General features: G+C 56.3%; 1 protein-coding gene across 2 annotated transcripts; it reads left to right on the top strand.

The window, feature by feature from the left end:
• Positions 1 to 5,392: 5,392 nt before the first annotated feature.
• ECEL1 (endothelin converting enzyme like 1) lies at positions 5,393 to 12,536 on the top strand. Of its 2 annotated transcripts, none has more exons than XM_055574820.1 (17): positions 5,393 to 6,178; positions 6,865 to 6,933; positions 7,039 to 7,149; positions 7,226 to 7,318; positions 7,508 to 7,632; positions 8,278 to 8,500; positions 9,048 to 9,146; positions 9,385 to 9,459; positions 9,661 to 9,758; positions 10,047 to 10,105; positions 10,208 to 10,259; positions 10,857 to 10,924; positions 11,086 to 11,210; positions 11,499 to 11,564; positions 11,919 to 12,014; positions 12,218 to 12,294; positions 12,437 to 12,536. In XM_055574820.1, the coding sequence occupies exons 1-17, from the start codon at positions 5,393 to 5,395 to the stop codon at positions 12,534 to 12,536; spliced, it is 2,322 nt and encodes a 773-aa protein (XP_055430795.1). The 2 variants fall into 2 exon arrangements, with proteins under 2 accessions (XP_055430795.1, XP_055430794.1); XM_055574819.1 differs by having other exon boundaries at positions 9,661 to 9,764.
• Positions 12,537 to 27,229: the final 14,693 nt, after the last annotated feature.

Raw genomic sequence — 27,229 nt, 5'->3', positions numbered from 1 at the left:
CCCACATGCCGCATGGCACAGCTGAAAAAAAAATATTTTTTGTATGTTTTTCTTATATGAGATAAAAAGCTGTTCTAGAGGTTGGCAGGTGACGCCAGAGAAGAATATGCCCAATGGGGATGAAAGCCTACCACAGGGAGGACAGGAGAGGGGAGGAATGCCCCCGCTGTCATCTGATGGGCCCCAGAGTCAAGGAGAGATGTGTGTGAGGGCTGAAAGTCTGGGCAGGTTTGTAGGTGAGGGCGCTGCCCCCAGTGTGAAGCTGGCCCTGGGAGATGCTTCACATAGGCTGCTCTATGTGCTGACCACAGCCATGCGAGAACTTTCCATGACTATCAAACGTCATCTGTTCTGGACTCTGGACTGCACAACTGGCTAAGATGCAGGTGGTGTGGTGGGTGTCCAGGGAGGGCAAGCCCCCAGCCACGGAGGTGGCCCAGGACCAGAGAAGAGAAGCCGGCATCCTAAGAAGGATGAGTGGCAACTGGCCAATAGAAGAGGTGCTGGGAGAGGGCTGTTTCAGCAGCCGGAACAGCAAGTGCTAAGGCTCTGAGGTGAGCGAGAGTCTCCCAACAGAAATCTGGGAAATGACAGATCAGAGTGACCTACTTCCCCTTACTCACTGGGGGAAGAGAGGTAGCGGGTAGGGAGACAGAGAGAGGAGAAGAGAAGAGAAGGATGGGGAGAGGTCACTGCCCTGGGGCCACTTAGGTGTGAGTTCTATCCTGGGGGTGAGGAGAGGCACTGGGAGCTGGAGGCCAGTGGGGAAACTGGGACAACTATCCAGGTTAGGGTGGGCATAGCAGCGTGTTGGAACCTAGCGGAGGAGCTCAGCTGGAGGTCAGCACTGGGGAGACTCTGGAGCCCAGCTCAGTGAGGGCCAGGAAGTTGGGGAGGAGAGGGACCAGAGAAGGTAGCCCCAGGGCCATCCCTCCAGGCCCAGGAATCTGAAAGCAAATGGAGAACAAGTTCCCTAGCCCTTTGCTGATCAGGAGGGGACCTCACTGGGAGCTCAGGCAGGACTGACAGGTGCTAGCAACAGAAAAGGAAGAATGAAGGCACAGGCTGGGTGGTGGGGTACAGCACCCCTTGGGGTCCCCCAAGGGCTGCTGCGGGCATCCAGCTTTCCAACAGGAGTCTGAGCCAATACAGTGATGGCCGCCCAGCAGCTACGTCCTTTCCCCGCCCCCTCCCTGCCACCCGGGCCACTTGGGAGAGTCATTTCATTTCTCAAATTAAAAATCCATTCTGTGCTGTGAATAATAGATGGGATGAGCCCTGGGAGGCTGGGAGGACAGGAAGCTGGTTGGGGGAGACGTTTTCCATGGCAAGACAGATCCTGCAGCACTCTTGGTGGGGCAAGTGGACTGGTGGGGTGGGGTGGAGTCAGGGGGCATCTCCCAGAGCAGAGGCAGGGCTGCGGGGTTCAGGTTTGAGCAGCGGGCAAAAATAGAGGCACAGGCTGTCCCCATACATACAAGCCAGATGGGTATAGAAATGGGTCTGATCACCATAGGCTCCAGGTGGGGCCAGGCTGGCTTCAGGTCAGCAGCCCTCCTGAGAAGTCAAGCACTTAGCACCTGACTTGGTGGAAGCTGAACAGACCTGAGTCCTCAGTGTGGGAACACAAGGTGTTGCACCCCTCCCCTAGCATCCAGACCTGGGGATGTCCTGCCCAGCATGGGGGGGTGTGTGGCTGCCATCTGGGAAGGAGAGAGGCAGAGGGTCCCCCTACCTCTGCCCCTAGCGCTGCCTCCCTTTCCCTCTCTAACCAGCTCCCTTGCTGCCCACCCACCCCCCAAACTGGGCATCCAGCTGCCTCCTCTGGGCTTGGCTCTGTCCTGTCATCCTCCTGCTTCTCAGTCAGGGAGTCATTTTGACAACAAGAAGGGACACTGGACACTGAGAGCCTCAAAAGGAAAGTGAGGGAGCTGGAAGCCAGATACCTACCGCCCTCCACTCACCTCCACTCAGCTCTGCTTTCTGAGGAGGACAGAAGTGCCTGGGAGGCAGGGCTGGTCACTCTTTATTGGTGGGCGGTGCAGGGGGTCTAGGACTGAAGGGTCCTGGGCCCAGCCCCCACTCAGTCCCCATGGGCCCTGGTGGCTGTGCTCAGGCCTGGGGGAGCCTCTGGGCTGGGGGTGGGGGTGAGGTGCTGTACAGAGAGAGGAGATGGAGCCAGGAAGACAGGGCGGCTGGGCCAGGGCAGTTGGGAGGCAGATGAATGGATCAATGGCAGCTGAGCGTGTGCATGAGGGCTGGCTGTGAGGGAGGTCCTAATGCTGACCTGGGAGGGAGGGGGGATGGAGGAGGAGCAGAGGGCCTGGGTCCCCCACCCCCCAGTGGCTGGAGCAGCAGAGTCCCTGGGGAAGCATGTTTGCCTTTGTGCCTTTCTGTCAGAAGAGAGTCAGCTCCCTGAGACAATATCCATTTTTATATTTCTTGGAAATTTCACGGCATTCATTTCAGGGAAAATAAAAGCTGTCATTGCTGGAGAAATGATACCAATCAGGGCCTGAAAGGGCTGGGAAATTATCCTCCTGGAGACAAAATGTTGAGGGAAAAATGCAGATTAAAAGCACAAAGAGACACTTTACCATGGTCCTGCCCTCCCCTCCCCCTCTAAGGAATCACCACATTTTACATAACTCCACCTTCCCTAGGTGGAATTAATTGAACCCAGGAAGAACTAACTCTCGGGTCAAAGGAGGACTGTGAAATGGCCAGAGATGGAGGCAGAGAGTATCCAGAGGGGTAGCACAGAGGTGGACACAGAGACAGACAAGGGACAGGCAGGGTGTGGCAGAGGTGGCCCCTTAGGGCCTGGCTGATGAGCAGCCCCAGGGAGGGGACTGGACAGTGGGTCCTTTAGTCCCTGCCTTACTGTGGTTTATCTTAGATGGGGCCCCATGGCAGTCTCGGGCAGTCTCTAACTCCATTTAGGTGAGTCCTGCAAGCTGGAACCCTCAGGCCTGGCAGCACTGGTGCTTTGTGGGGTGCCCTGCTAGGGACCGTGGAAGCAGAGTGGGTGGACAGCTCAGGGCAGAGAAAGCAGAGACTCCGGAAATGGTATCATTCACGCAAGAAGCAAGCCCTGAGTTCCGTGTGTCCTGCAGGGACCAGGCCCTGCCGGCACAGTGTGGAGTGAGGTCTGGCGGCAGCAGGCCGTGTCCAGGGGCTGGGAGTTGTGGCAGGGAGGTCCCACATTGAAAAAGCAAGTTGAGGGACTTCCCTCCTGGTCCAGTGGTTAAGATTCCATGCTCCCACTGTGCAGGAGACAGGTACAGTCTCCAGGAACTAAGATCCCATATGCCATGCAGCACAGCCAAAACCCTACAAACAACAAACACAAATGGAACCAGAAGAAGTGGGTGGATAAATTCATAGTCCCCCATGCTGACCTGTCTCCCACCTATCCAAATGCCAGGGTCCTGAGGTCCAAGGGCCTGTTTGAGGCAGAGCCCGCAGGCTCCCGGAGCTGGCTCCTGCAGGGTGGGTTCTTTCATTACTTTCCAGTCGTTTTCTCCCCCCTGGGCCAGGGGCTTGCAGCGGGTACCACGGCCAGTCAAGGTTTGGGGGAAGTGCTGAGTCTGGCCCTGTGGCCCCTTCTTGTAGCAGTCTCCAGAACCCTTCCCCCATCACTGCCAACCAACACCCAGGTGGTGGTGGGGAGGTGGTGGTGGGGGGGGCGGTGGAGAGAGCTGGGAGGTGGGCCTAGGTATGGACAGGAGCTGAAGGAGAGGACTGGGAAACCCCTGATTGAAAGCGCTCTGGTCCAGGCGCTACCGGCACTATTTCAGCGCGCCCCACAGCCTATCCGTGAGTCCTCCCTGGACGGTGCTCCAGTCCTGTGAGCTGGGCTGGGCTGGCTCATCGTCTCATCAGCTTTAGCTTGAGCCTCTTTCAGACGGGCTGGCAGGCACCCCTGCGTGGGGGCGGGGGGGGGGCGTCGAATCGGAGGGGACCTGGGACCCTCATTCCTCTCGGGACTAGAATTCCCGAGCCCAGAATCGGTGCCAGACCCTCGGGAGCTTGTTCCCGCAGCCGCCTTCCCCGCCCCCGAGCTGCCACCGAGCTGACAGGTAGCCGGGATGCAGGCAGGAAGAAGGAGGGGGTGCGGGGGGCGCGCGGAGGAGGGTGGAGCCGCCGGCGCGCCCCCTCCCTCGGGGCCGGCGGGCGGCGCAGCGCGGCGCGGCAGCAGAGGAGGCGGCGGGCGCACGGAGAGAGCGGCCGCCCGCCCCGCTCCGCCCGGGCTCCGGCTCCGGCTCGGGCTCCATCTGCGCGGTTTCCGCGCCGCCCGAGCGCGCACCTGCTGGGTAAGTGGCACTCGAGCCCGCCGCCGCCGCGGCCAACGTCAGCCACCTCCGCCACCGCACCGAGCCTCCAGGCTTTGTCTACGTCCTCGCGGCTCCGGCTCCGGCTCCGGCGGCGGCGGCGACTCGCGGGCTCGGAGTTCGGGCTCCGTGGACTGCCCGGCGCGACGCGGGAGGCTGCGCACCAAGGGCTCGGGGCGCACCGGGCCAGCTCGCTCTGCGCAGGGGATGAAACTTCGTCCAAGTTTGGGTTCCGGGGAGAACCTGTTGAAGCCGGGAGGGGCCGGGGGGCGAGGACGCGGGACGGAACCGGTTCCGGGTCCTTTAGGGCCGTCGGGGCTTTCTCCCTGATCCAGGGCGGGACGGCGCGCCGGCGCGGGGGCTTGGCAAAGGGCCTGCTGAGGGTTCTGGCCATTGAATAGAGAGGACGGGGCCGGGGATGGCTCTGCGGACATCCGCGAGGACCAAGTTTGGTTCTCGAGGCGCCTTCTTGAGCGTCTGGTTCCAGTGCGGAAAGCTGAAGGCGGCTTCAGGGCCCGCATAGACGCCGCACTGACCACACCTCCTTTTCCCGGCCTCCGCTTCCCCCCTCCCCCCATCTGGCCTTGGCTGTAGCAGGTCCGGGGCAAGCAATGAAGAGAAGAGAAACAGCCTTTCATTGACGGCCTACTACGTGCCAGGCCCGGTGCCCGGCGCTTTATTACAGGGGTCTTCCCCAGCCTGCGGCGGGCACGTGTGTGCGGGGACAGGGGACGGTAATGGACGTACGGTGCCTACAGTGGCTGGTGGCCGCTCGGAGCCTTCTCCCTCCCTCCAACCCCGAGTGGCGCAGGGAGGCCAGGCCCCAGACCCACTCGCTGTTGGGGACTCTGGGTGGCCTCCAGCCTTTGGACCTAGGCCTGTGCTCTTCCTCTTTGGGCTCGTGGGTCCCGTCGGGCCCCAGTGCCTTTCTGAACCTGTCTGCCTTTCCTGCAGCTGCGGCCCGGGGGCCATGCAGAGGCCGGCTGGGAGCCTGGCGGCCCGGTGCAGCCTGCTGTAGCAGAGACCGCCCAGGGCTGCGCGGCGGCGGCAGCGGAGCCATGGAGGCCCCGTATTCGATGACAGCACATTACGACGAGTTCCAGGAGGTGAAGTACGTGAGCCGGTGCGGTGGGGGAGGCGCACGGGGAACGTCGCTGCCCCCCGGCTTCCCGCTGGGTGCGGGGCGCAGCGCCACCGGGGCCCGAGCCGGGCTGCCGCGCTGGAACCGGCGCGAGGTGTGCCTGCTGTCGGGGCTGGTGTTCGCCGCGGGCCTTTGTGCCATCCTGGCCGCCATGCTGGCTCTCAAGTACCTGGGTCCGGGGGCGGCGGGGGGCGCCGCCTGCTCCGAGGGCTGCCCGGAGCGGAAGGCCTTCGCGCGCGCCGCGCGTTTCTTGGCCGCCAACCTGGACGCCAGCATAGACCCGTGCCAGGACTTCTACTCCTTCGCGTGCGGCGGCTGGCTGCGGCGCCACGCCATCCCGGACGACAAGCTCACCTACGGCACCATCGCGGCCATCGGCGAGCAGAACGAGGAGCGCCTGCGGCGCTTGCTGGCGAGGCCGGGGGGCGGGCCGGGGGGCGCGGCCCAGCGCAAGGTGCGCGCTTTCTTCCGCTCTTGCCTGGACATGCGGGAAATCGAACGGCTCGGCCCGCGGCCCATGCTCGAGGTCATCGAGGACTGCGGGGGCTGGGACCTGGGCGGCGCGGCGGAGCGCCCGGGGGCGGCGGCTCGCTGGGACCTCAACCGGCTGCTGTACAAGGCGCAGGGCGTGTACAGCGCCGCCGCGCTCTTCTCGCTCACCGTCAGCCTGGATGACAGGAACTCCTCGCGCTACGTCATCCGCGTGAGTGAGCCACCCCCCCCAACCCCCCGCCACGGGCACCCCTACAGGCGGCTAGGAACTAGGAGTGCCTCGGCCTGGCACGCCTGCCCCGCGCGCCCTGTGCGCCCGGGAGACCGGTGCGGAAGAGGGAGGTTAGGGGAATGGAGGGGAGCGCACACCGGCAGAGCGCGGGAGGAGGGCGCAAGTAATTTCCCTCGAGTAATTGCGGTGTTTAGCGGAGCCGCGGGAGCCGCAATTTCCCAGCCCTCTGGCAGGCGGTGAGAGCTCTGGGAGGGGTGTGCTGATGGGCTGTGGTGACAGGCCTGTCGGGCTGAGGCTGGCTGGAATGCCTGGTGGCGGGGGGAGGGGGGGGCAGGGGTCAGCTGTCAGTGCGCGCTAGAGTGCCCCTCAAGGGTGGGGAAAGGAAAGGATTTCAAGAGGAAAGACAGGACGGGTGGCAGGGACCTGGGTTGGAGGGTAGGGAGGGTGGGGGCCGGGGAGCCATACCCATTCAGTCCCCAGTCTAGGCCAGTCAGTCCTGGAGGCTTAGATCAGCTGCTCTGGATTGAGGCGGGGGCTGTCGTCTTTATGCTCCCGGGGCTTGTGACAGTGGATGCCTGGCAAGTCCTCCGTTTGCCTTTTGGAAGGGGATTCAGTCTGTTTGCAGGAACCCGGAGTGTTGGTGTCTGACCGCCATCTCTCCCCAGATTGACCAGGACGGGCTCACCCTGCCAGAAAGGACCTTGTACTTAGCTCAGGACGAGGAGAGTGAAAAGGTGTGGGAGCATGGGATGGAGTTCTGGGGAAGCCCTGGGGCTCCGGGAGGCATGGATCAGGGCCTAGCACCAACTGCATCCTTGCCCTGCCCCTTCCTGGTGCAGATCCTAGCAGCGTACCGGGTGTTCATGGAGCGCCTGCTCAGCCTCCTGGGTGCTGAGGCAGTGGAGCAGAAGGCCCGGGAGATCCTGCAGCTGGAGCAGCGGCTGGCCAACGTGAGCAGGCGTCGGCTTCGTGATGGGGGCGGGAAGTCTCGGGCGGGGCTGGGTCAACCCTGCCCTTCATCCCCAGATCACAGTGTCCGAGTATGATGACCTCCGGCGAGACGTTAGCTCTGTGTACAACAAGGTGACCCTAGGGCAACTGCAGAAGATCACCCCCCACGTGAGTGCCACCCAGCCCTGCGGCGTGGTGGGGAGGTGCTGATCTTGGGACCCCTGGGCTGTCCCCTCCCCGAGGCCTTCCGTGGCCATGGACTCCTGTGACTTCTGGTCGCCTCTCCCTGGCCCCCTCTCTGTCTTCTGTGGTCCCTGCCACACCTGGTCCCACCGTCCCCATCCGTGGCCCCCCCAGCTGCGGTGGAAGTGGCTGCTGGACCAGATCTTCCAGGAGGACTTCTCGGAGGACGAGGAGGTGGTGCTGCTGGCCACAGACTACATGCAGCAGGTGTCGCAGCTCATCCGCTCCACCCCCCGCAGGTAGGGCTGCCAGTCGCTCACCTGCCCCCCTCCCCCGGATCCCTCCCCTGCATCCCAGAGCTATCTGCTTGGAGAGCTTGGAATCCCTGCCTCCATTTCTGTCCAGTATCGCATTGCGGAGGCAGGTGAGGAGCACTGGAAAAGGAGTCCCGATCCCTAGGTTCAGACCTGGCTGTCCCCCCTACTGTGTGGGACCCTGGGCAGGGCTGGGAGTTTCCCGGGCTGCAGTTTTCTCATGTGGGGATGGCAAGACTTGACTGAGCCTGAAGTTAAAAGGGGATGCTGTGGCAGTTACTCTGCTCCCCCAGGGTCACCGGGAGGAAAACCTCCCTGGGCTCTGCCCCATCTCAGGAAGGAGCCGAGGCCCCTCGAGGCCAGCTCTGAGATAGGCAGTCACCCCAAGCGCCCACTCTCCCACCACACGGCAAGTGGAAAACGGTGCTGGCCCGTGCTCCAGGAGCACCCAGCGCTTTCTCACTGGCCCAAGGTGTATCTGCTGTGTGTGGGTCCAGCCCTTCTCCCTGACTGGGGCTGGGAGGACCTGGGATGACCCTCAGTCCTGTGCAGGTGCTTGGTCCTGCCCCGGGCTGGTGGGTGGGGGTGGGGCGCCTGTTGGGACACCGCGTTGCTTCACCTGGCCCTTAGGATCCTGCACAACTACCTGGTGTGGCGTGTGGTGGTGGTCCTGAGCGAGCACCTGTCCCCGCCGTTCCGAGAGGCACTGCACGAGCTGGCCCGGGAGATGGAGGGCAGCGACAAGCCACAGGAGCTGGCCCGTGTCTGCCTGGGCCAGGCCAACCGTCACTTTGGCATGGCACTCGGTGCCCTATTTGTACATGAGCACTTCTCGGCTGCCAGCAAGGCCAAGGTCAGGCTGCCTGGCCTTGGGGAGTGGGAGAGTGGGGGAGTGGGGGAGTGGGGGAGTGGGTGCTGAGCCAGGGATGAAGTTTTTGCATGACTGTGGTCCAAGCATGAGGAGCACGGGGAGCCCTGCACATCCCCCCTGCAGCGAGGGGCACCAGGCTCAGGGAGGGCTGAGCCCTCCCTGAGCCTCCAGGGTGCTCCTCACTGGGCCTCCTCCCCCAGGAAGCCTACCTGATTTGTCAGCCGCAGGACGCTCTCCCCACCAAGCTCCTGCCCGGCCTGCTCTGCCATGCTCAGTGGGATGGCCCTAGGAATGTACGTGATCTTTGCTGGGGCAGTTAGCCCCTTCCAGACTGAGTTTCCTTTCAGGGTCCAGGGCCTGAATCTCTTACCTCCAAGGTCTCCCCTTGGTGCTGAGCACCAAGTTCTGGGCTTTGGAAGTGGTGCTGAATGATTAGGGGGGTACCCCTTGCTCCAGGTGCTGGGGGCCCAGAGCTATGGCCTCCTGGATTGATCCCTTGATCCTTGATCCTTGACCCCTGACCCTGCAGGTACAGCAGCTGGTAGAAGACATCAAGTATATCTTGGGCCAGCGCCTGGAGGAGCTAGACTGGATGGATGCTGAAACCAAGGCGGCCGCACGGGCCAAGGTGAGATGGGATCCCGGTCCCATATGTTGGTTCCATAAACACGCATTGAGTGCCTACTCTATGCCAAGTGCTGGGATAACAAAGGAGACAAAGATGCCTCTGTGGAGTTGGCATCACCCAGCCTCCTCTCCCGCTTCCTTGAGCCCCACTCCTTCACTGGCCCTGGAGCTTTCTCCCTTGGGGGGTTAGGGGGCTATCTCCTGAGGCCCTGGCCCACTCCTGACCCTCTCGCTTGCAGCTTCAGTACATGATGGTGATGGTGGGCTACCCGGACTTCCTGCTGAAACCCGAGGCCGTGGACAAGGAGTATGAGGTGGGCCTGCCTGCTGCCCCTGCCCTAACCAGCCACGCTTCTCCAGGCCTATGGCCAAGACCCCCATGGAGACCAACCACCACCGCAGGGAAGGAGCCAGAGCCCTCAGCTGATGGACACTGGGAGGGCATGGGACCTGCCAGGTGGTGGTCTGGCCCTGCCTCCTGGCCTGCTGCTGAGTGCTGCCCATCCCCTGTGCAGTTTGAGGTCCACGAGAAGACCTACTTCAAGAACATTTTGAACAGCATCCGCTTCAGCATTCAGCTCTCAGTCAAGAAGATCCGGCAGGAGGTGGACAAGTCCACGTGGGTACCTGGCCTGGAGCAGGGGTCAGGGGTACCATGGTGTGCCATGGAGACAGTGTTTCTAAACAATGCCTGGATGAGGGCACACTGCCTCACAGACATGCTAGCATGGGGAGGGGGGACTGGGCCTGCATAGGGTGTGGGGTCCGCCTAGGAGAGGCCCAGGACATAGCATTAGGCTGGGACATCAGGCTATTCTTTAAGGAGGAGGAAGCTAGGAGGTAGGGGGTGGTAGAGAACGGAGTGTGGGTTCCCCCAGCTGACCCCAGCCTCCCTCCACAGGTGGCTGCTCCCCCCACAGGCACTCAATGCCTACTATCTGCCCAACAAGAACCAGATGGGTAAGGGGGCGTGTCGGGAAGGGGTTGGGGTGGAGTTTGTGGTAAGGGTGGGCAGGGCCTGGAGGTGGGGCGGGTCTCCTGCTGACCACGCCCTCTCTGCAGTGTTCCCCGCTGGAATCCTGCAGCCAACACTGTACGACCCTGACTTTCCGCAGTGAGTATGGGGCCTGGTGTGAGCCAGAGTCCCAGCCATGGCCTTGTCTGCAGGGTGGGCAGGGAACTGCTCAGACTGCCCGAGGCTCAGGCTGGGCACAGGAGTCAGTTGCAACCCTGGGTCCCCATAGTCCCATTTCATTGGTTATTTAGAAAAAGGTGTAGGTTTTTTTTTTTTTTTTTTTTTTTTTTCATTCTTTTAGATGTCCGGAGTCCCTTTTTTACTTCGGTTGAGGCTTCTCTGGGCATTTCAAAAGTGAAGCAATCTAGGGAAAAGATTAAAGAAAAAAGATCTAGGAAAAAGGCTAGATCTCATATGGGATGCCTCAGTTACCCTCCACCCCTGTTTCCACCCACCGCCTTGACCGCCGAAATCTGTTAGATGTTATTTCCTAAAAGAGCTTTCAGGTATCACTGGCCCCTTTCACATACCCCACAAGGAAGCTGAGGCACGAGAGTCCTGGGACAGTGGAGACACTGGCCCTCCTGGGCTACCTCGTGGCCTGGCCGGGGCTTCCTGAGACCGCCGGGGCAGCAGACCAGTGGGGCTCTCAGAGGGCGGGCGAGGTTGGGGCCTGACACTACTGCCCCGGCCCAGGTCTCTCAACTACGGGGGCATCGGCACCATCATCGGGCACGAGCTGACCCACGGCTACGATGACTGGGGTGAGGCCTGCAAGTGGCCTGAGGAGGTGGGGGACAGGCAATGGTGGGGGGTGAGGGAGGCAGGGTGGTGAGGACTAATTGAGGCCCCGCAGCTGCCCCGTGCCTGCCAGCTGGCAGGTAGATGGACAGGGAGCCTCAGCCAGCCCCGCCTGCCCCCACAGGAGGCCACTATGACCGCTCAGGCAACCTGCTGCACTGGTGGACCGAGGCCTCTTACAGCCGTTTCCTGCGCAAGGCCGAGTGCATTGTCCACCTCTATGACAACTTCACTGTCTACAACCAGCGGGTAAGGCCCCCACCTCGATGACCCTGGGGTCCCACCCCTTGGCACACTCCTGGCGCTGCACAAACCTGGGACCCCAGTCCCTACACACCTGCCAGGGTCCGGGTGCACATTGACTTGGATGCGTGCGTGAGTTCATACAGACACACACGCATGTGGGGCACAAGGTGGGGGAGCCCTACCCAGAGTTTCTGGGAAAGGGAAGGTGGGGAGAGGGCAGGGCCCAGGGAGGCCAGACCTGAAGGAGTCCAGAAGGCCTGGGCAGCCTCCAGCCTCTTTGCTTCTCGCCAGGTGAATGGGAAGCACACGCTTGGAGAGAACATTGCAGACATGGGCGGCCTCAAGCTCGCCTATTATGTGAGCCCCCCTGCCATGCCCTCCACCTCTGCAGGGAGGGCTGGGGGACCCTGAGGACTGGGCTAGAGACCTCGTCACCCTTCCCCCCGACCCCGTCCTGTTGGTCTTGGAGGGGAAGGTACTGTGCTGGGCAGAGGGCCTCCTAAGTCCCTCAACTTCTGGGAAAGCAAAGAGGGCTGCCTGGAGGAGGTGGCCCCTGCCTGGGCTTAGCCTTCTGGAGAGGGAAGAAGTTAGGGACCCAAGGGCTCAGCCTGGTGGGCGGTGTGTGGAGCTGGGGTGGGTGACCGGCTGGCTAGGTGGAGGGTGCCAGGTGGCCCCGCACGGGCACCCCAGCTCCATGCTCTGCGCCCCCAGGCGTATCAGAAGTGGGTGCGTGAGCACGGCCCTGAGCACCCGCTGCATCGGCTCAAGTATACGCACAACCAGCTCTTCTTCATCGCCTTTGCCCAGGTGGGCCGGGTGGGGGCCGGTGGGGTTGGGGTCAGCTTCCAGCCTGTCTCCTCTGGGCCACTCCTCAGAGGCATTGCCCCCCTACCCCGGGCTGTGATGGGGGATGAGGACCTAGTGTGCAGAAGGAGTGATTGTACAGGCTGGTCCGTGGACTCCTGGCCTCACGCCCCCGCTGCTCCCCTCTACCCCTCATCTGGCCCCAGAACTGGTGCATCAAGCGGCGGTCGCAGTCCATCTACCTGCAGGTGCTGACCGACAAGCATGCACCCGAGCACTACAGGTCCGCCCCCTGGCTGCCTGGGGCTCATCCCCTCCTTGTGTCGGTGGGGTGGGGGGCGTGGCGGGGGGGACGTGGTGGGGTGAGAAAGGACAGCTGGGGTCTGGTGGCCCCTAGGACCCACCCTCTGTGGGTCTCTCTCTAGGGTGCTGGGCAGCGTGTCCCAGTTCGAGGAATTTGGCCGGGCCTTCCATTGCCCCAAGGACTCGCCCATGAACCCTGCCCACAAGTGCTCTGTATGGTGAGCCTGGCCGCCCACCTGCGCCCCCTCCCTCCCTGCACGAACCGCCTCCCGCCAGCTGCCGGGGCAGGCATGGACCCGGCTCTGGTCCACTCGGGAACCCCCCACCTCGTCCTCGCCTCCCCAGCCCTTTTGGGACTCTGCACCGCCCCACTGTCTCCCACTCCAGGAGAGACCCAGAGCAGGGCTGAGGCTGGGCTCCAGGAGGGCGTGGGGCAGAGACTCTAAGGTCCCCAGACTGGGCTCTTGGGAGCCAGAGCCTCCACCAGTTTGCACTGTCCAGGCCCCCCACCTTCACTGTGTTCTTGCTGCTGAGTCTGGTCAATAAAGCTGCTCTACTGTTGCCTTGGCCTCCTCAGGGGCCCCAGGAGCAGGTGGGGTTGGATGGACTCCTTGCCTTAACAGAATGGGACCTAAAGAAGACCTTCTTGTCCCCTCCTGGTGGCCTCAGCTGGGCCGACTCTGTCCCACATCCCCGGCTCTTGTCTTTCTTACCAACCATACACTCTGGGGCTTCCCTGATAGCTTAGTTGGTAAAGAATCCGTCTGCAATGTGGGATACCTGGGTTTGATCCCTGGGTTGGGAAGATCCCCTGGAGAAGGGAAGGGCTGCCCACTCCATGATTCTGGCCTGGAGCATGGACTGTATAGTCCATGGGGTCACAAAGAGTCGGACACGAATGAGCAAGTTTCACTTTCACTTTTACACTTTCACCCAGTCTGCCCGCCTCACCTCAAAGTCTTGCCGAGGTCCCTGGACTAGCCTTATGGGGGCCAGAACGCTGTGCCCAGTGACCTCCACCCCAGCATGACTCTGGGGCCTGACTTCTCCTGGGTGTCCAGAGTGGTGCCCCGCTCACCCCTGCAGGAGTTTCTGCAGTGTCCCCAGCCAGTCATGGAGCCCAGGCCAGGCTTTGGCTCATCTTCTTGGAGAAAGAGGACATGACCCGTGACCTGAAGGCAGGAGCTCCTTGGGAAAAGAGAAGGAAGGGCGTGGTGGAGGACGGGGCACGGGGGAGGGGGGAGGCCCCAGTGTGGCTGTGGGGGGAGGGGAGGAGATGTGCTGCTCTGTCTTGGATAGGAGGGCAAGGGGAGGGAGGAGCCCCCCTGAGGGGTCCCAGGGGTCTGCAATGATGAGGCTGGCCGCCCTTCCTCCTCCAGGCCTGTTTCTGTTACATCAGGGGTGGTCTAGAGAGGGCAGCCGCTCCTGGGGCCCTGCCCTGTGGATGTGCCTAAATTGTCTCCCACTGCAGAGGTGAACCTCTTGCCAGTCCACCTCCTGTCTTTATGCTCAGAGAATGTCCGTCCACCTCTCAGCCTTGAGAGGCTCTCAGAAACTCTCTGTTATCTGAACCTTGGATACCCCAGACTCGGGGAGGGGAAGACGGAAGGCACACCCACCACACAGACTGAGCCACAGCAGAGGGTGCAGGGGGGTCCACAGAGAAGAGGCAGGAATGAAGAGGGGACCCCATAGAAGGGGGAGTGGCTGAGTTCCTGAGGGGCAGGGCTCTGCACACACAGAGGCTGCAGGCATCAGTCCATGGCACAGAGCCCTGCTGGGAGCTGCCTGTCAGGGTGGTGGGGGGTGGTGGTGGTGGTGAGGGGGCCCTCATATTCAGAGCTCCTTAGAAGTGCTGTGTTTATGGATCTTCCTTCGTTTCCTCTGGAAGCCTCTTTCCCCCTGGGCTGGGCATGTGCATATCATGTTTTGCGGAGTGAAGGCAGAGACTGTCTAGCTCCCTGTCTCGACCTGCCCCCCACCTCCTGGTCCCATGCCTCACCCCCGCCCTCTGGCCTGGGATCCTGGTTCGAAACTAGATCCTCAGGAACCCCCTCTTGCTCTGCCTCCGGCTCCCTGAGTGGCCCAGCTCTACCCAAGACAGATCCTTCCTGTCTCCCAGCTGGCACAGGGGAGGCCTTTGGGGCTAGGGGGGCCAGTGGGGTGAGACTCCAACAGGAAGTGCCGTGAAGCCCAGGTACTCCTGGGGCCAAGTTCCTTTCCTTCCCGTCTGTACCCAGCTGAGGGGGCCAGTGCAGTTGGGCTCGTAGAGGAAGGTGGGCCCCTGGGATAGGGTACGGGGTTCCTGGCCTCCAGGCTGGTCCCGAGCTGGAAGCTGGGAAGCCTGAGTGTCTCAGCGGCTGGCCAGGGCCCTCATGCCCAGTTGTGTCCTGGGGGAGACTACCCACCCTCCTGGCAGGGTCGTAGACAACAGGCCATGAGGCCACCGGAGACCCCCTCAACCTGATGGATTCCTGCTGGGCTCACAGCGATGACATCACTGCTACCTGGGGCTGCAGGCTCCTTGCACCTTTCCGGGAGGACGGAGGGAGACCAGAGGTCAGCGGGATCACAAACCAAGGGCATCCCAAGGACAGCATCCCTGTCCTTGTGCTAAGTTGCTTCAGTCATGTCCAACTCTGCAACCCCATGGATTGTAGCCCGCCAGGCTCCTCTGTCCATGGAATTCTCCAGGCAAGAATACTGGAGTGGGTTGCCATGCCTTCCTTCAGGGGATCTTCCTGACCCAGGGATTGAACCCATGGCTCTTACATCTCCTGCATTGGGAAGCCCACCCCCGCACCCCCACCCTAGCCCTTAGGGACCATGAAACTTAGACAGCCAAGGACCTCAGAGCTACAGGGTGGCCCTGCAGGGCACAGTGGTGACATGGGTGTCACCCATTGGTTCCCAGACTGCCTTTCCAGACAGATCCTGAGAGCATACTCATTGCAACCCAGTGAAGTGGACGGAGGACAGAGGACAGAGGCAGCCCCTTTTACAGACAGGGAAACTGAGGGGAGTCACGTGCCTGCCTAGGGTCACGCTGCTTGTGTCGGCTGATGGACACGTCTTGGTTGCTGGGTCCTCTTGAGCTCCGGATGTCCATCCCACCCTCAGCATCTCCCCTCGATGAGTTCTGTTAGGAAACCCAGCACACAGCATAGAGGCAGCCACTTTACTGTCCACTAGGCCCTGTGCCTGCAGTCCAGCTGAGGATCCACTGGCCGTGATGCTGAGCCAGCTCAGCACAGCTGCCCACTCGGCTTCAGTTTCCCTTGTGTTGGCTGAGGGGCTCAAACGCTGTGGTGAAGGTCCTTCCGGTTGTGCAGCGATTCTAGAAGTCGCCCCGGGGCAGCTTGTCGCAAGGCTGGGTCCATCCCTCCCAGAGAAGGAGGACGGCTTGGCCCACAGCAGGGATCCTCTGAGCAGAGCTCATTGGGATGACAGAAAGCAATCTGCGACTAAGCATGTAACAGCAGGGGAATAAAGGAGCTGGGGGATGGTTTACAACTGCGCTGAAGCTTCCAGGCGCCCACCTGTGTGCCTTCGTGTGTCGAGCCTCATGGTTCTGCTCTCCGCAGCTTTGAGGCCCAGCCTTGAGCCCCGGGGGTCACTACTGCCTGACCTTGGCCGGTGTCTCACCCTCTCCAGGCTCAGGGGCATCACCGGTGGACGCAGGGCTGTGGGTGAGGGGTGGGCCCACCTGTGCTGGCTGGACGTGGGCCCCTCCACCACCCCAAGACTGCACAGCTGCAGCTCCAGCAGTGAGAGCCCCAAGCTGAGTCCTCAGGGCCATCGAGGTGTCCCCGAGCAGCCCTGCCCCCCAGGCCTTTCCAAAAAGTTCAGTGGAGCCCACATACAAGTTTCTGCCACCTGTGTGGTTGCTTGTATGCAGACCCAGATGTCCAGCACCCCAGGGACCCCAAGCTCCCCAGCCCGTGAGGAGCCCTAGAAGCAATATTTTTAAATGGCTAGAGCCCCTGTTCCAGACATGCTAGGAATCCCAGTGTCCTCCATGAGCAAATACCTCTGCAGGGTTCTCAGGGGGTTGGGTTCCTCCTTACGTCCCCACCTCCGTAATCCCATGTTGGGCAGTACCCTGAATCCTTCCCTCCCCAGGGAGCAGGTGGAGTCAGAGACCTCATGGAAGGGCTGGTTGCTGGAGGGCCCCTTTCACTGCCTCCTTCTCTCACCTTCAGGGCACCTTGTGTCTGTGCGTGCTAAGTCACTTCAGTCGTGTCCGACTCTTTGCGACCCTATGGACCATAGCTCACCAGGCTCCTCTGTCCATAGGATTCTCCAAGCATGAATACTGGAGTGGGTTACCATGCCCTCCTCCAGGGCTCTTTCTGACCTAGGGATCGAACTCGCGTTTCTTATGTCTCCTGCATTGGCAGGTGGGTTCTTTACCACTAGTGCCACCTGGGAAGCCCTCAGGGCATCTCACCCCTCCCCTAAACTGGCTTGAGGAACCCACTCTCCCCCGGTACAATAAAAAGAGCAATTTCCCGGTCCCCCTGCCAGCTCCAGGCCTGTGCAGGGGCTGAGTGCTGGGCTCCCGAGGCCACCCCTGGGCTACCCTGCCACAGGACAGGACAGAAAAGGGCAGAGCACAGAGCTCCAGAGTCCAGCCTCCTCCTCTGTCTCCCCTGTCCACCTGTGTAGGAGCTTGGACTTGAATCTAGAGGGGTCATCGCTGAGCAGGACCCTGGCAGTTGTATCCTCCAGCCCCCAACCCCACAACTGAGGAGAGACTGTAGAAGGGAGTGAATTGTGCTGTCTTCCACTCCCTGGACTTCCCTGGTGGCTCGACGGTAAAGAGTCTGCCTATAATGGGGGAGACCTGGGTTCAATCCCTGGGTCAGGAAGATCTCCTGGAAAAGGAAATGGCAACCCACTCCAGTATTCTTGCCTGAAAAATCCCATGAACGGAGGAACCTGGCAGGCTACAGTCCATGGGGTCACGAAGAGTCAATGGCATTTCCCCTGCTGACTTGTGAGGAGTCACAAGACACCTCAGTCTCCGCCCCAGCCTGCGGGGGTCCCAGAGGGCTCCTGGATAACGGAGACATTTTCTGTTTTGGAGCCAGGCAGCCTCCAGGGTACCTGTCACTGAACAGCAGGTAACCACATGAGGCGGTTCTTGGGAACATTTTACAGAAAAATGCAGGCCTCCGAGCACGTTATTTATAATTCCTTCATAGGATTATTGAAGGTTTCAGAACAGTATGACTCTCAGCCCATCCTCCCCCTAGAAGTCCTTGCTCTGCAGGCTCCATTTTCCTGAAGGAGACCCTGAATTTGGACAGCATGTGGCATGTGGCTGAGCAGGACTCTGGCAGCGTGGACTTCACCCTGAGGCTGGGCAGGGCGGATGTCTTCACCTCGAAAACCACTGCAGGCCGGGATACCACGTCCCGAGGCCCCCTCGCCTTTGGTGAAAGCTAGTTGCACCCTGTCCTGTCCTGCAGAGCTATCATGGGATCAGGCCTCCACTCCGGTGGGTCTCAGCCCTGTGTGGTCAAGGGGACCCCAGGCTCCTAACCCTGCAGACCTAACACCAACTTTTGTGTTCCTGGGACACGGCTTGTGGCTCATTTGGGGCCTATTTGTTGACCCTGGTGGGGTTCTCAGCCCTCACTCGGTTACAGGCCACCCTTGAGGCACCAACCCTCAGGTTCCACTGACCGCATCCCCCCACACTAGTATGGGGGTGTCCTTCAGCCCCTCTCTGCCCTGTGGCCTGCTGTCCTCAACAAGGGCCCGGCTCAGCCAGGCCCATGGATGCCTCCCTCCTCCCCACGCTCCCTGCCTCCTGCACAGGGTGGGGGGCTCCCACTGCAGGGGCTGCGGGGGACACACCTCCCATCCCTCGGGTCCAGCCCTCTGAGCAGCCCTGCAGTCGGGCTGCGGGCCAGCATGAGCTCACTGGGTCAGAGGAAAAGGACATGGCGCCTGGCCCCACCCGGACCTCAGCTGGGCCCGGACCTGCGAGCCTCTGGCTGCCACTCAGGCCAATTCACTGGGCAACAGGCAGCTTAGATCCCCAAGCCGCAGTCCTGTAGTGCTGCAAAGCCGCGTCTCTCCTGGTCTATTTTGTGTAAATAATAATAAAAAACCCTCCTAGATTCCCATGGGACCAGACCATGGCGGTCACCACTGACAGAGGTCTGAAGGAGATGACTTTCCTGTCACTCGAGGAGCCCCGGCTGGGGTGGGGGCGGAGGGGGTGCCCTGCTGCTGATGACCAGGAACTGGGACATCTAGTGAGCTTTTCTAATTATCTCACCAATAAATAACCTGTTTTCATGCAGGAAAAAAAAAAAAAAAGAGTGACATCTCTTTAATTCTTACAAATTGAGTTCCATTGTGTGTTTATGACTAGTAAAAGCACTTCTTACTGGGGACATAAAAGGGGGAAAGGGCTAGAACCCTCAAAGAGCTGGATGCTCCCTACTGAGGTGGATGGCGGCCTCAACATCTGGATGGTGGGGCAGCTATTTCATCCCGAGGGGCGGCTCCAGAGACACACAGCTGGCTCCTGGGCACCATGCCAGGCATGTTGGCACAGGTTGGGCATCCCTGGTGGTGAGGGGATGTTGAGGGGATTCTGGGCTGTGGCCTGGCATGTGTGCAGGAGCGACCCTGAAGCTCTGTTCACCTGGAGGAAGCAGGCCCTGGGTCACTTTAGATCAGAGTGTGCGACTAAGAATATGACTCAGCTTCCTGCAGGTCTCTGGACCCCCAACCCCACCCCTACCAGAGACAGGGATGGGGGAGGCATCCTGAAAGGGACAATGGCTGGTCATGCAGATGCTGAGCAGGTGGGGAGACCTGTGTCTGGAAGCAGCGGAGGTCACAGCCTCAGATGGGAACATCGGCCACAAGGTCAGGATGAAGGTCATTTCGTCTGAGGTCTCCCGAGGTTTCCAGGCAGCACCTGTGCCTACCCATCAGGAAGCATCCTGTGTGGTCACCAGAGCCCCACTGGGCTTGGTGCAGGGACCAGGGGTTGGGGTTGGGTGGGGGGGAAGGAGGGACTCCAGAAACCAGGGATGGGCTGTGCTACAGGTTTGGCTGGGACTGAACCTGGGGCGCCCCCTAGAGCCCAGTCTGAACTTTGCAGGGAGTGATGCACCTGTAGTCATCAGGAATTGTTGGTCCTAAGAGTCCTGTCTGGGGGACTATTCTTGTGGTCCAGTGGTTAAGAATCACCGTGCAGTGCAAGGGATGTAGGTTTGATCCGTAGTTGGGGAACTAAGATCCAATTTGCTGCTGAGGAGGAACTAAGCCCACATCCTGCAACTATTGAGCCCATACTGTAAGAGCCAACCCAACACAGCCAAATAATTTTTTTTTTTTCCCAAAGAGAGAGTTCTGTCTGGGGCCCAAGGATGACTGGTCTCCCACTCAGATCTCAGCTGGTTGGTTGAAGGGACATCAGTCCTTCCAGAGTGCCTAATGTGTGTCCAGCTCTTCCAGGCTTTATCTCATTCCAGCCTTGCCACAAACCTGGGCCGTCAGCCCTGGTTTCCCTGGTGGTTCAGCTGGTAAAGAATCCGCCTGCAATGCAGGAGACCTGGATTCGATCCCTGGGTTTGGAAGAACCCCTGGAGAAGGGAAAGGTTACCCACTCCAGTATTCTGGCCTGGAGAATTCCATGGACTGTATAGTCCATGGGGTTGCAGAGAGTCAGACATGACTGAGCAACTTTCACTTTCATTCCATCCTGGAAACTTCATCCTGATGAAGTAAAATTTATGTTTGGGGCAGGGCAAGGCAATCTAAGCATAACGCATTCCCTGCCCGTAGTGGGCCCTCCCTAGTGTGCAGCCTGCATCTGCATTATACATGAAGCCGACCTTCTTGAAGCTGCGAGTGCCTGCTCTATCATGAAGATCAGTGTTGTTTTTTATTTTTTCTGACACAGGCAGCGTAACTCCTTAGTACGTTACATTTCTTTCCCAATCCCGTAAGGGGTTCTGGGACCTGTTGCTCACTATGTATGTGTTTGTCTGGACTCTGTATCTTTAGGTGAACTTTGTGTAAAATATGGCTGTCTCCTCTTAACATATGATCCTTTATTTGAAAAATGTGTGGGAGCAGTCCTTGGAGTTTTCGGAAAGACTTCCTACTTGGTTATAATCTCCACTTGGCTCAAATAGAATTTTCTATCTGGGGACTTCCCTGGCAGGCCAGTGGTTAGGACCTTGCATTTCCATTACACGGGGCACACGTTTGATTCTTGGTTGGGTAACTAAGATCCCACATGCTGTGCAGTCAAAAAAAAAAAGTTATCTTCTCTACCTGCAATGGTTTTGACCAGGCCCCCACCCTCCAGCACGGCTGTCAGGTGTCCTGGGAAGAGAATGTGGGCACTTCAGGCAGGCGGCTGATGCTGTGTTCCTTTCTCATTTGCTCACTTCTGGTGGATTGAGGCTGAGTAAGTTGAGTGTGTCTAGCTAAGTAGATCTATAGATTATATGATCTAATGTAGTTTTAAACACACAATTCCTCCCAAGAAATCAAGTGGGCTTACAAAAATTTCTTGTAAAGAGACTGCAAATAATACTTGTAATCCATACCAGGTTAAGTGGTTGCTACTTCCTCCCTCCTGACACATGCTCATCACCCATGGTACAGAGCTGATGGGAAGTCAGCCCCAAACATAAAACATTAAACAAAACCAAACTGTTTGAAGCACCCCTACCTCCATCATCATTGGTTTGCTCTGGGGGCACCTTGAGATAGTCTCAGTAACAGCATGAACCTCTCTGGTTTGCAAGGCATTTAAAACCTTAGCTTTCAGGACATGAAGACAACCCCCCCACGGTTTTTTCCCCGTGATGTTTAAAGTGATGTGCTGTTCTACCTCGTACTTTTTGATATTTCCCTAAGCAATGATAAATATTTGGAAGGCTCTTTTAAAGTTTCTTGTGTAATAGGACAAGACGAAAAACACCTACCACCGGGCAAACATTTATTCTTTCTGCTGCAGTAAAAATGGCAGAAACAATGAACAGAAAATGATCTGTCGAAAAACCGAAAGGCATTTCTTTGTCAGCAAATACCTTTGGAAGATGTAGAGAAAACATTGCTGTAGATTGAAGAAAAAGTGTTAGAGCAAATTACCCAGTGTGGGAGGTTTGCTATACAGTCAGTTGGCTGAAAGTACAGATGTTTCTACACATCTCAGCTTAAGGTATTTGCTGGATTCTGTTCCAATAATGAAATACACAAACCACTTTGTGTGTGTGTGTGATCCACTAAAGGAAAGATGTGGCAGGGAAGATGTATTTCCAACAGTTCATACTTTGTTTAATAAAAAACAATGTCATGTGGGGAAAAGAGTGCAAGTGCATCCATTGATGGAACAGCTAGTGGGAAGGATTTTTTTCCAACAAAGCTTTCACTTATTTATTCTTGAGCTGCATAGAATGCTAGTGAGGAAAGAGCAAACATCAGGAGCCAAGCATTCCGTCTCTCCCATGAGCTGTTCAGACAGCAGTGATGGTCTCATTATTGTGATTTGGTTGGTTGATGTGTAGGTGACCTTCAGTTCAGTTCAGTTCAGTCGCTCAGTCATGTCTGACTCTTTACAACCCCATGAACCGCACACACCAGGCCTCCCTGTCCATCCCTAACTCCCGGAGTCCATCCAAACCCATGTCCATTGAGTCAGTGATGCCATCCAACCATCTCATCCTCTGTCGTCCCCTTCTCCCCCTTGCCCTCAATCTTTCCCAGCATCAGGATCTTCTCAAATGAGTCAGGCCTTAACACAGTATAAATGTGTGCATTTCCTGTGTGAGGCTTCTTGTAGACCCAGCTTGTGTCTCCTCCAATGTCTTCTCTTGGAGGTGTACCTGATTTTATTGCCAGTTTTCATTTGAATCCATTGAGAATGGGATGACTCTGCTTTTGTATCTTGACCAGGAATCTCTTGAGACTGAAAGTCTTGTGAGAAGATGTGGTGAGGTGCAAATTCAACCACACACAGGATGGCGGAGAAAAGAGTTAGGAAGGATTTAAAGAAAAAAACAAAAACGATTCTGGATGATAAAAGCTGCAGAGGCAGCAGAATCTGCAAAGGCCATCTCTGGTCAAACCATTGCAGGAAATAACTAGAAGCCTCAAGAGCACATAAAATGCAATGGGAGCCATCCATGGTGTTCACTTTCTAAAACCAAGATTGTCCGAGTAAGGGAGAAGCTTCATGATAGTCTTGGTAATGGGATTGAGTGTGACCTTGAGAATGTTCCAGATTAACCCCACAGAATGAGCCATCTTTATGGCAAGGTATTGAAGGGGGCTGGCATGAGTCCTTCTGCCCTCTTTCTTCCTGACTCCCTTTCCTGCTTAAAATTCAACGTGCTGATATTTCTCTAGGTGACAAGCATGTTGACGGAAATAATCTATAAACAATCCATAATGTTAGTAGGAATTGTTAAGAGTTTTATTTGAGCCAAACTAAGGACTATAACCTGGAAGACAGCCTGCTGTCTGGGGGAAACTGGAAGAAACTGCTCCGGAGAAGCATGGATTTCAGCATGGTTTTACATATTGTCAGAATAAAGAAATAAAACAAGACATGGATACATTCCTTCAAGGTTTAAAAAAAAAATCAGATCAGCACATAAAGAGAGTCAGTATGGCCTTGGCAGCTAGGAAGGGAGTCCCAGGTTTGGACCAGGATTGGGAGGAATTTTTAATTTTTTAATTTTTTTTAACTTGGACATTCTTTATGCCTACTCAATGTGTCCTTTTCTTAAGAATTAAATTAGATGTACAAAGTATGTTTGATAGGCCAAAAATCAAGTGAACTCATGTAAGACAGAATGAGTTCCCCATACCTGGTGTGTAAAAATTTTTTTATCAACAACTATCAGCCTTACGGTCAACACCAAAATCAGTTTGATTATATTCTTTGCAGCCAAAGATGGAGAAGCTCTATACAGTCAGCAAAAACAAGACCAGGAGCTGACTGTAGCTCAGACCATGAACTCCTTATTGCCAAATTCAGACTTAAATTGAAGAAAGTAGGGAAAACCACTAGACCATTCAGGTATGACCTAAATCAAATCCCTTATGAATATACAGTGGAAGTGAGAAATAGATTTAAGGGCCTAGATCTGATAGATAGAGTGCCTGATGAACTATGGAATGAGGTTCATGACATTGTACAGGAGACAGGGATCAAGACCATCCCCATGGAAAAGAAGTGCAAAAAAGCAAAATGGCTGTCTGGGGAGGCCTTACAAATAGCTGTGAAAAGAAGAGAAGCAAAAAGCAAAGGAGAAAAGGAAAGATATAAGCATCTGAATGCAGAGTTCCAAAGAATAGCAAGAAGAGATAAGAAAGCCTTCTTCAGCAATCAATGCAAAGAAATAGAGGAAAACAACAGAACGGGAAAGACTAGAGATCTCTTCAAGAAAATCAGAGATACCAAAGGAACATTTCATGCAAAGATGGGCTCGACAAAGGACAGAAATGGTATGGACCTAACAGAAGCAGAAGATATTAAGAAGAGATGGCAAGAATACACAGAAGAATTGTACAAAAAAGATCTTCATGACCCAGATAATCATGATGGTGTGATCATTGACCTAGAGCCAGACATCCTAGAATGTGAAGTCAAGTGGGCCTTAGAAAGCATCACCACGAACAAAGCTAGTGGAGGTGATAGAATTCCAGTTGAGCTATTCCAAATCCTGAAAGATGATGCTGTGAAAGTGCTGCACTCAATATGCCAGCAAATTTGGAAAACTCAGCAGTGGCCAGAGGACTGGAAAAGGTCAGTTTTCATTCCAATCCCAAAGAAAGGCAATGCCAAAGAATGCTCAAACTACTGCACAATTGCACTCATCTCACACGCTAGCAAAGTAATGCTCAAAATTCTCCAAGTCAGGCTTCAGCAATATGTGAACCGTGAACTTCCTGCTGTTCAAGCTGGTTTTAGAAAAGGCAGAGGAACGAGAGATCAAATTGCCAACATCCGCTGGATCATGGAAAAAGCAAGAGAGTTCCAGAAAAACATCTATTTCTGCTTTATTGACTATGCCAAAGCCTTTGACTGTGTGGATCACAATAAACTGTGGAAAATTCTGAAAGAGATGGGAATACCAGACCACCTGATCTGCCTCTTGAGAAATTTGTATGCAGGTCAGGAAGCAACAGTTAGAACTGGACATGGAACATCAGACTGGTTCCAAATAGGAAAAAGAGTTCGTCAAGGCTGTATAGTGTCACCCTGTTTATTTAACTTATATGCAGAGTACATCATGAGAAACGCTGGACTGGAAGAAACACAAGCTGGAATCAAGAGAAATATCAATAACCTCAGATATGCAGATTACACCACCCTTATGGCATAAAGTGAAGAGGAACTAAAGAGCCTCTTGATGAAAGTGAAAGTGGAGAGTGAAAAAGTTGGCTTAAAGCTCAACATTCAGAAAACGAAGATCATGGCATCCAGTCCCATCACTTCATGGGAAATAGATGGGGAAACAGGGGAAACAGTGTCAGACTTTATTTTTTTGGGCTCCAAATCACTGCAGATGGTGACTGCAGCCATGAAATTAAAAGATGCTTACTCCTTGGAAGGAAAGTTATGACCAACCTAGATAGCATATTCAAAAGCAGAGACATTACTTTGCCAACAAAGGTTCATCTAGTCAAGGCTATGGTTTTTCCTGTGGTCACGTATGGATGTGAGAGTTGGACTGTGAAGAAGGCTGAGCACTGAAGAATTGATGCTTTTGAACTGTGGTGTTGGAGAAGACTCTTGAGAGTCCCTTGGACTGCAAGGAGATCCATCCAGTCCATTCTGAAGGAGATCAGCCCTGGGAATTTCTTTGGAAGGAATGATGGTAAAGCTGAAACTCCAGTAGTTTGGCCACCTCATGTGAAGAGTTGACTCATTGGAAAAGACTCTGATGCTGGGAGGGATTGGGGGCATGAGGAGAAGGGGACGACAGAGGATGAGGTGGCTGGATGGCATCACTGACTCGATGGACGTGAGTCTGAGTGAACTCTGGGAGTTGGTGATGGACAGGGAGGCCTGGCGTGCTGCGATTCATGGGGTCACAAAGAGTCGGACACGACTGAGCGACTGATCTGATCTGATCTGATCAGTCTTAAGCACTAAAAAAAAAGCTTGAAAAAAATAAGCATACTTTCTCTGCATCTGCCCCTTCATGGTAAAGATTTTAGAACTGATGCTTGAAAATGTGTCCATGGAAATGATTTTGTGCCAACACTTGGACCTACACACTTTTTAAAAGCTTGGAAACAGAAACTGTTTTTGTAAGTTAGGTTTCATTTATGTATGATAAAACTCACCTTTTTCAAGTGTACTATTCTGCAGTTTTTTTTAGAATATTCAAAGTTGTGTGACCATCACCACGGATTCCAGAATAATCTGTTTTTAAAAACTGTGGTTTAAAAATGAAGAGTTTCCTTGGGAGTTGAACACATTTATGAAACATAAACAAGCAGCTCTTTCCCTTTGGTTTTTTGGACCAGCTAACTGACAACAGAGAAGGTTGAACCACACAAGCTGCATTGTAACAAAATGCCTTTGCACAGTTGGTGGGTGGAGTGTAAAAACCAGTCCAGTAATTTAGTAAAGCCCTCCTTCCATTCAGCTCCATAGTTTGTGACAGTCACTAAAAACCAGAGTTGAAGCAAACTGTCCTGAGAGCCTGGCCTTCAGACTGAAGTTTTACAGTGCGAAATCAAAATTTTAGTAAATAAGGAAGCACATTCAGTCATACTAACATTTCTAGTGAGGGCAAAATGCTTTCCCTGCAACTTTGTAAAAGTACAAAGAAATTTGTAGTTTTGTAAAATGTATTGGAAAATGTGGCTGTCTTCAATCCTATAAAATTCTTTGGAATGTGTCTGTGGGGTGGGTTACATAACTCAGACAGTAAAGAATCTGCCTGCAATGCAAGAGACCCGGGTTCAAACCATGGGTAGGGAAGATCCCCTGGAGCAGGAAATGGCAACCCACTCCAGTTTTCTTGACTGGAGAATCCTATGGACAGAGGAGCCTGGCAGGCTACAGTCCATGGGGTTGCAAAAGAGGTGGACACAAGTGAGTGACTAACACTTTCACTCTCACATACTCAGTGTTTTTATATTGGCGTGGGTGCTCCTGAATATTTTCAGACAGAGGTCAGAAATGTTAGGAGTCTGTACTTCCTCTCTGGTTTCCCAGCTCCCACCTACACCCGCACAACAGAAAAAGAAATAGAATAGTCTTCTCTACTCAGAGGTTAGCAGGGTATTTTCTAGAGTCTTCCGGTCCTGTTATGTCCCTGCTCAGAGCCTTCCACCCACCTCCCACACTCTGGATGAAATTCCAGTTGATCCCCGGTCCTCCCACTCCCTCGGCTTTGACCCTCTTGACCCGCCAGGCTCCGCCAAGGAGTCCCCCTGCTGACCACACCCAGTCCTGCAGCACTGTCCTTCTGAGTTGCCTTTGGTCTTTGCTCAACGTCAGCCCTTCATCAGCCCCTCCCTAACCTCCTGATGTGACCCTGACCCCCCTCACCCAGACAAACACTCTGTGCCCCCACCTAAGGGCTTCTCTTCACACATGTATCACTCCTGTATCATACTTAGAACAGTTTATTTGAGGGCTGCTTCCTGCCTCCCAGGAGGGCGGGGCCTGTGTCCCCACCCCCAGGTCCCCTGCTGCTACTGGGATGCCCCAGCCTGGAAGGGGCACCAGGGCCGCCCTCACAGCAGCTGAGGGACCTGGGACACGTCTCCTCTCCTCTGTGTCGCTGTCTCCTCTCTGTAATGGTACCGTTGGGTTCCTAGGAGGGGCTGCTGAGGGCTCTGTCCAGGGTCCCCCAGAGCTCCTGGGCTGAGACGTCTCCTTGGGCCCCAGATGACCACAGGTT

Source organism: Bubalus kerabau, chromosome 3 (genome assembly GCF_029407905.1).
Source record: "Bubalus kerabau isolate K-KA32 ecotype Philippines breed swamp buffalo chromosome 3, PCC_UOA_SB_1v2, whole genome shotgun sequence".
NCBI classification, from domain to species: domain Eukaryota; kingdom Metazoa; phylum Chordata; class Mammalia; order Artiodactyla; family Bovidae; genus Bubalus; species Bubalus kerabau.
The sequence above is the reverse complement of the archived record's forward strand: the minus strand, read 5'-3'. Positions and strand labels throughout refer to the sequence as shown.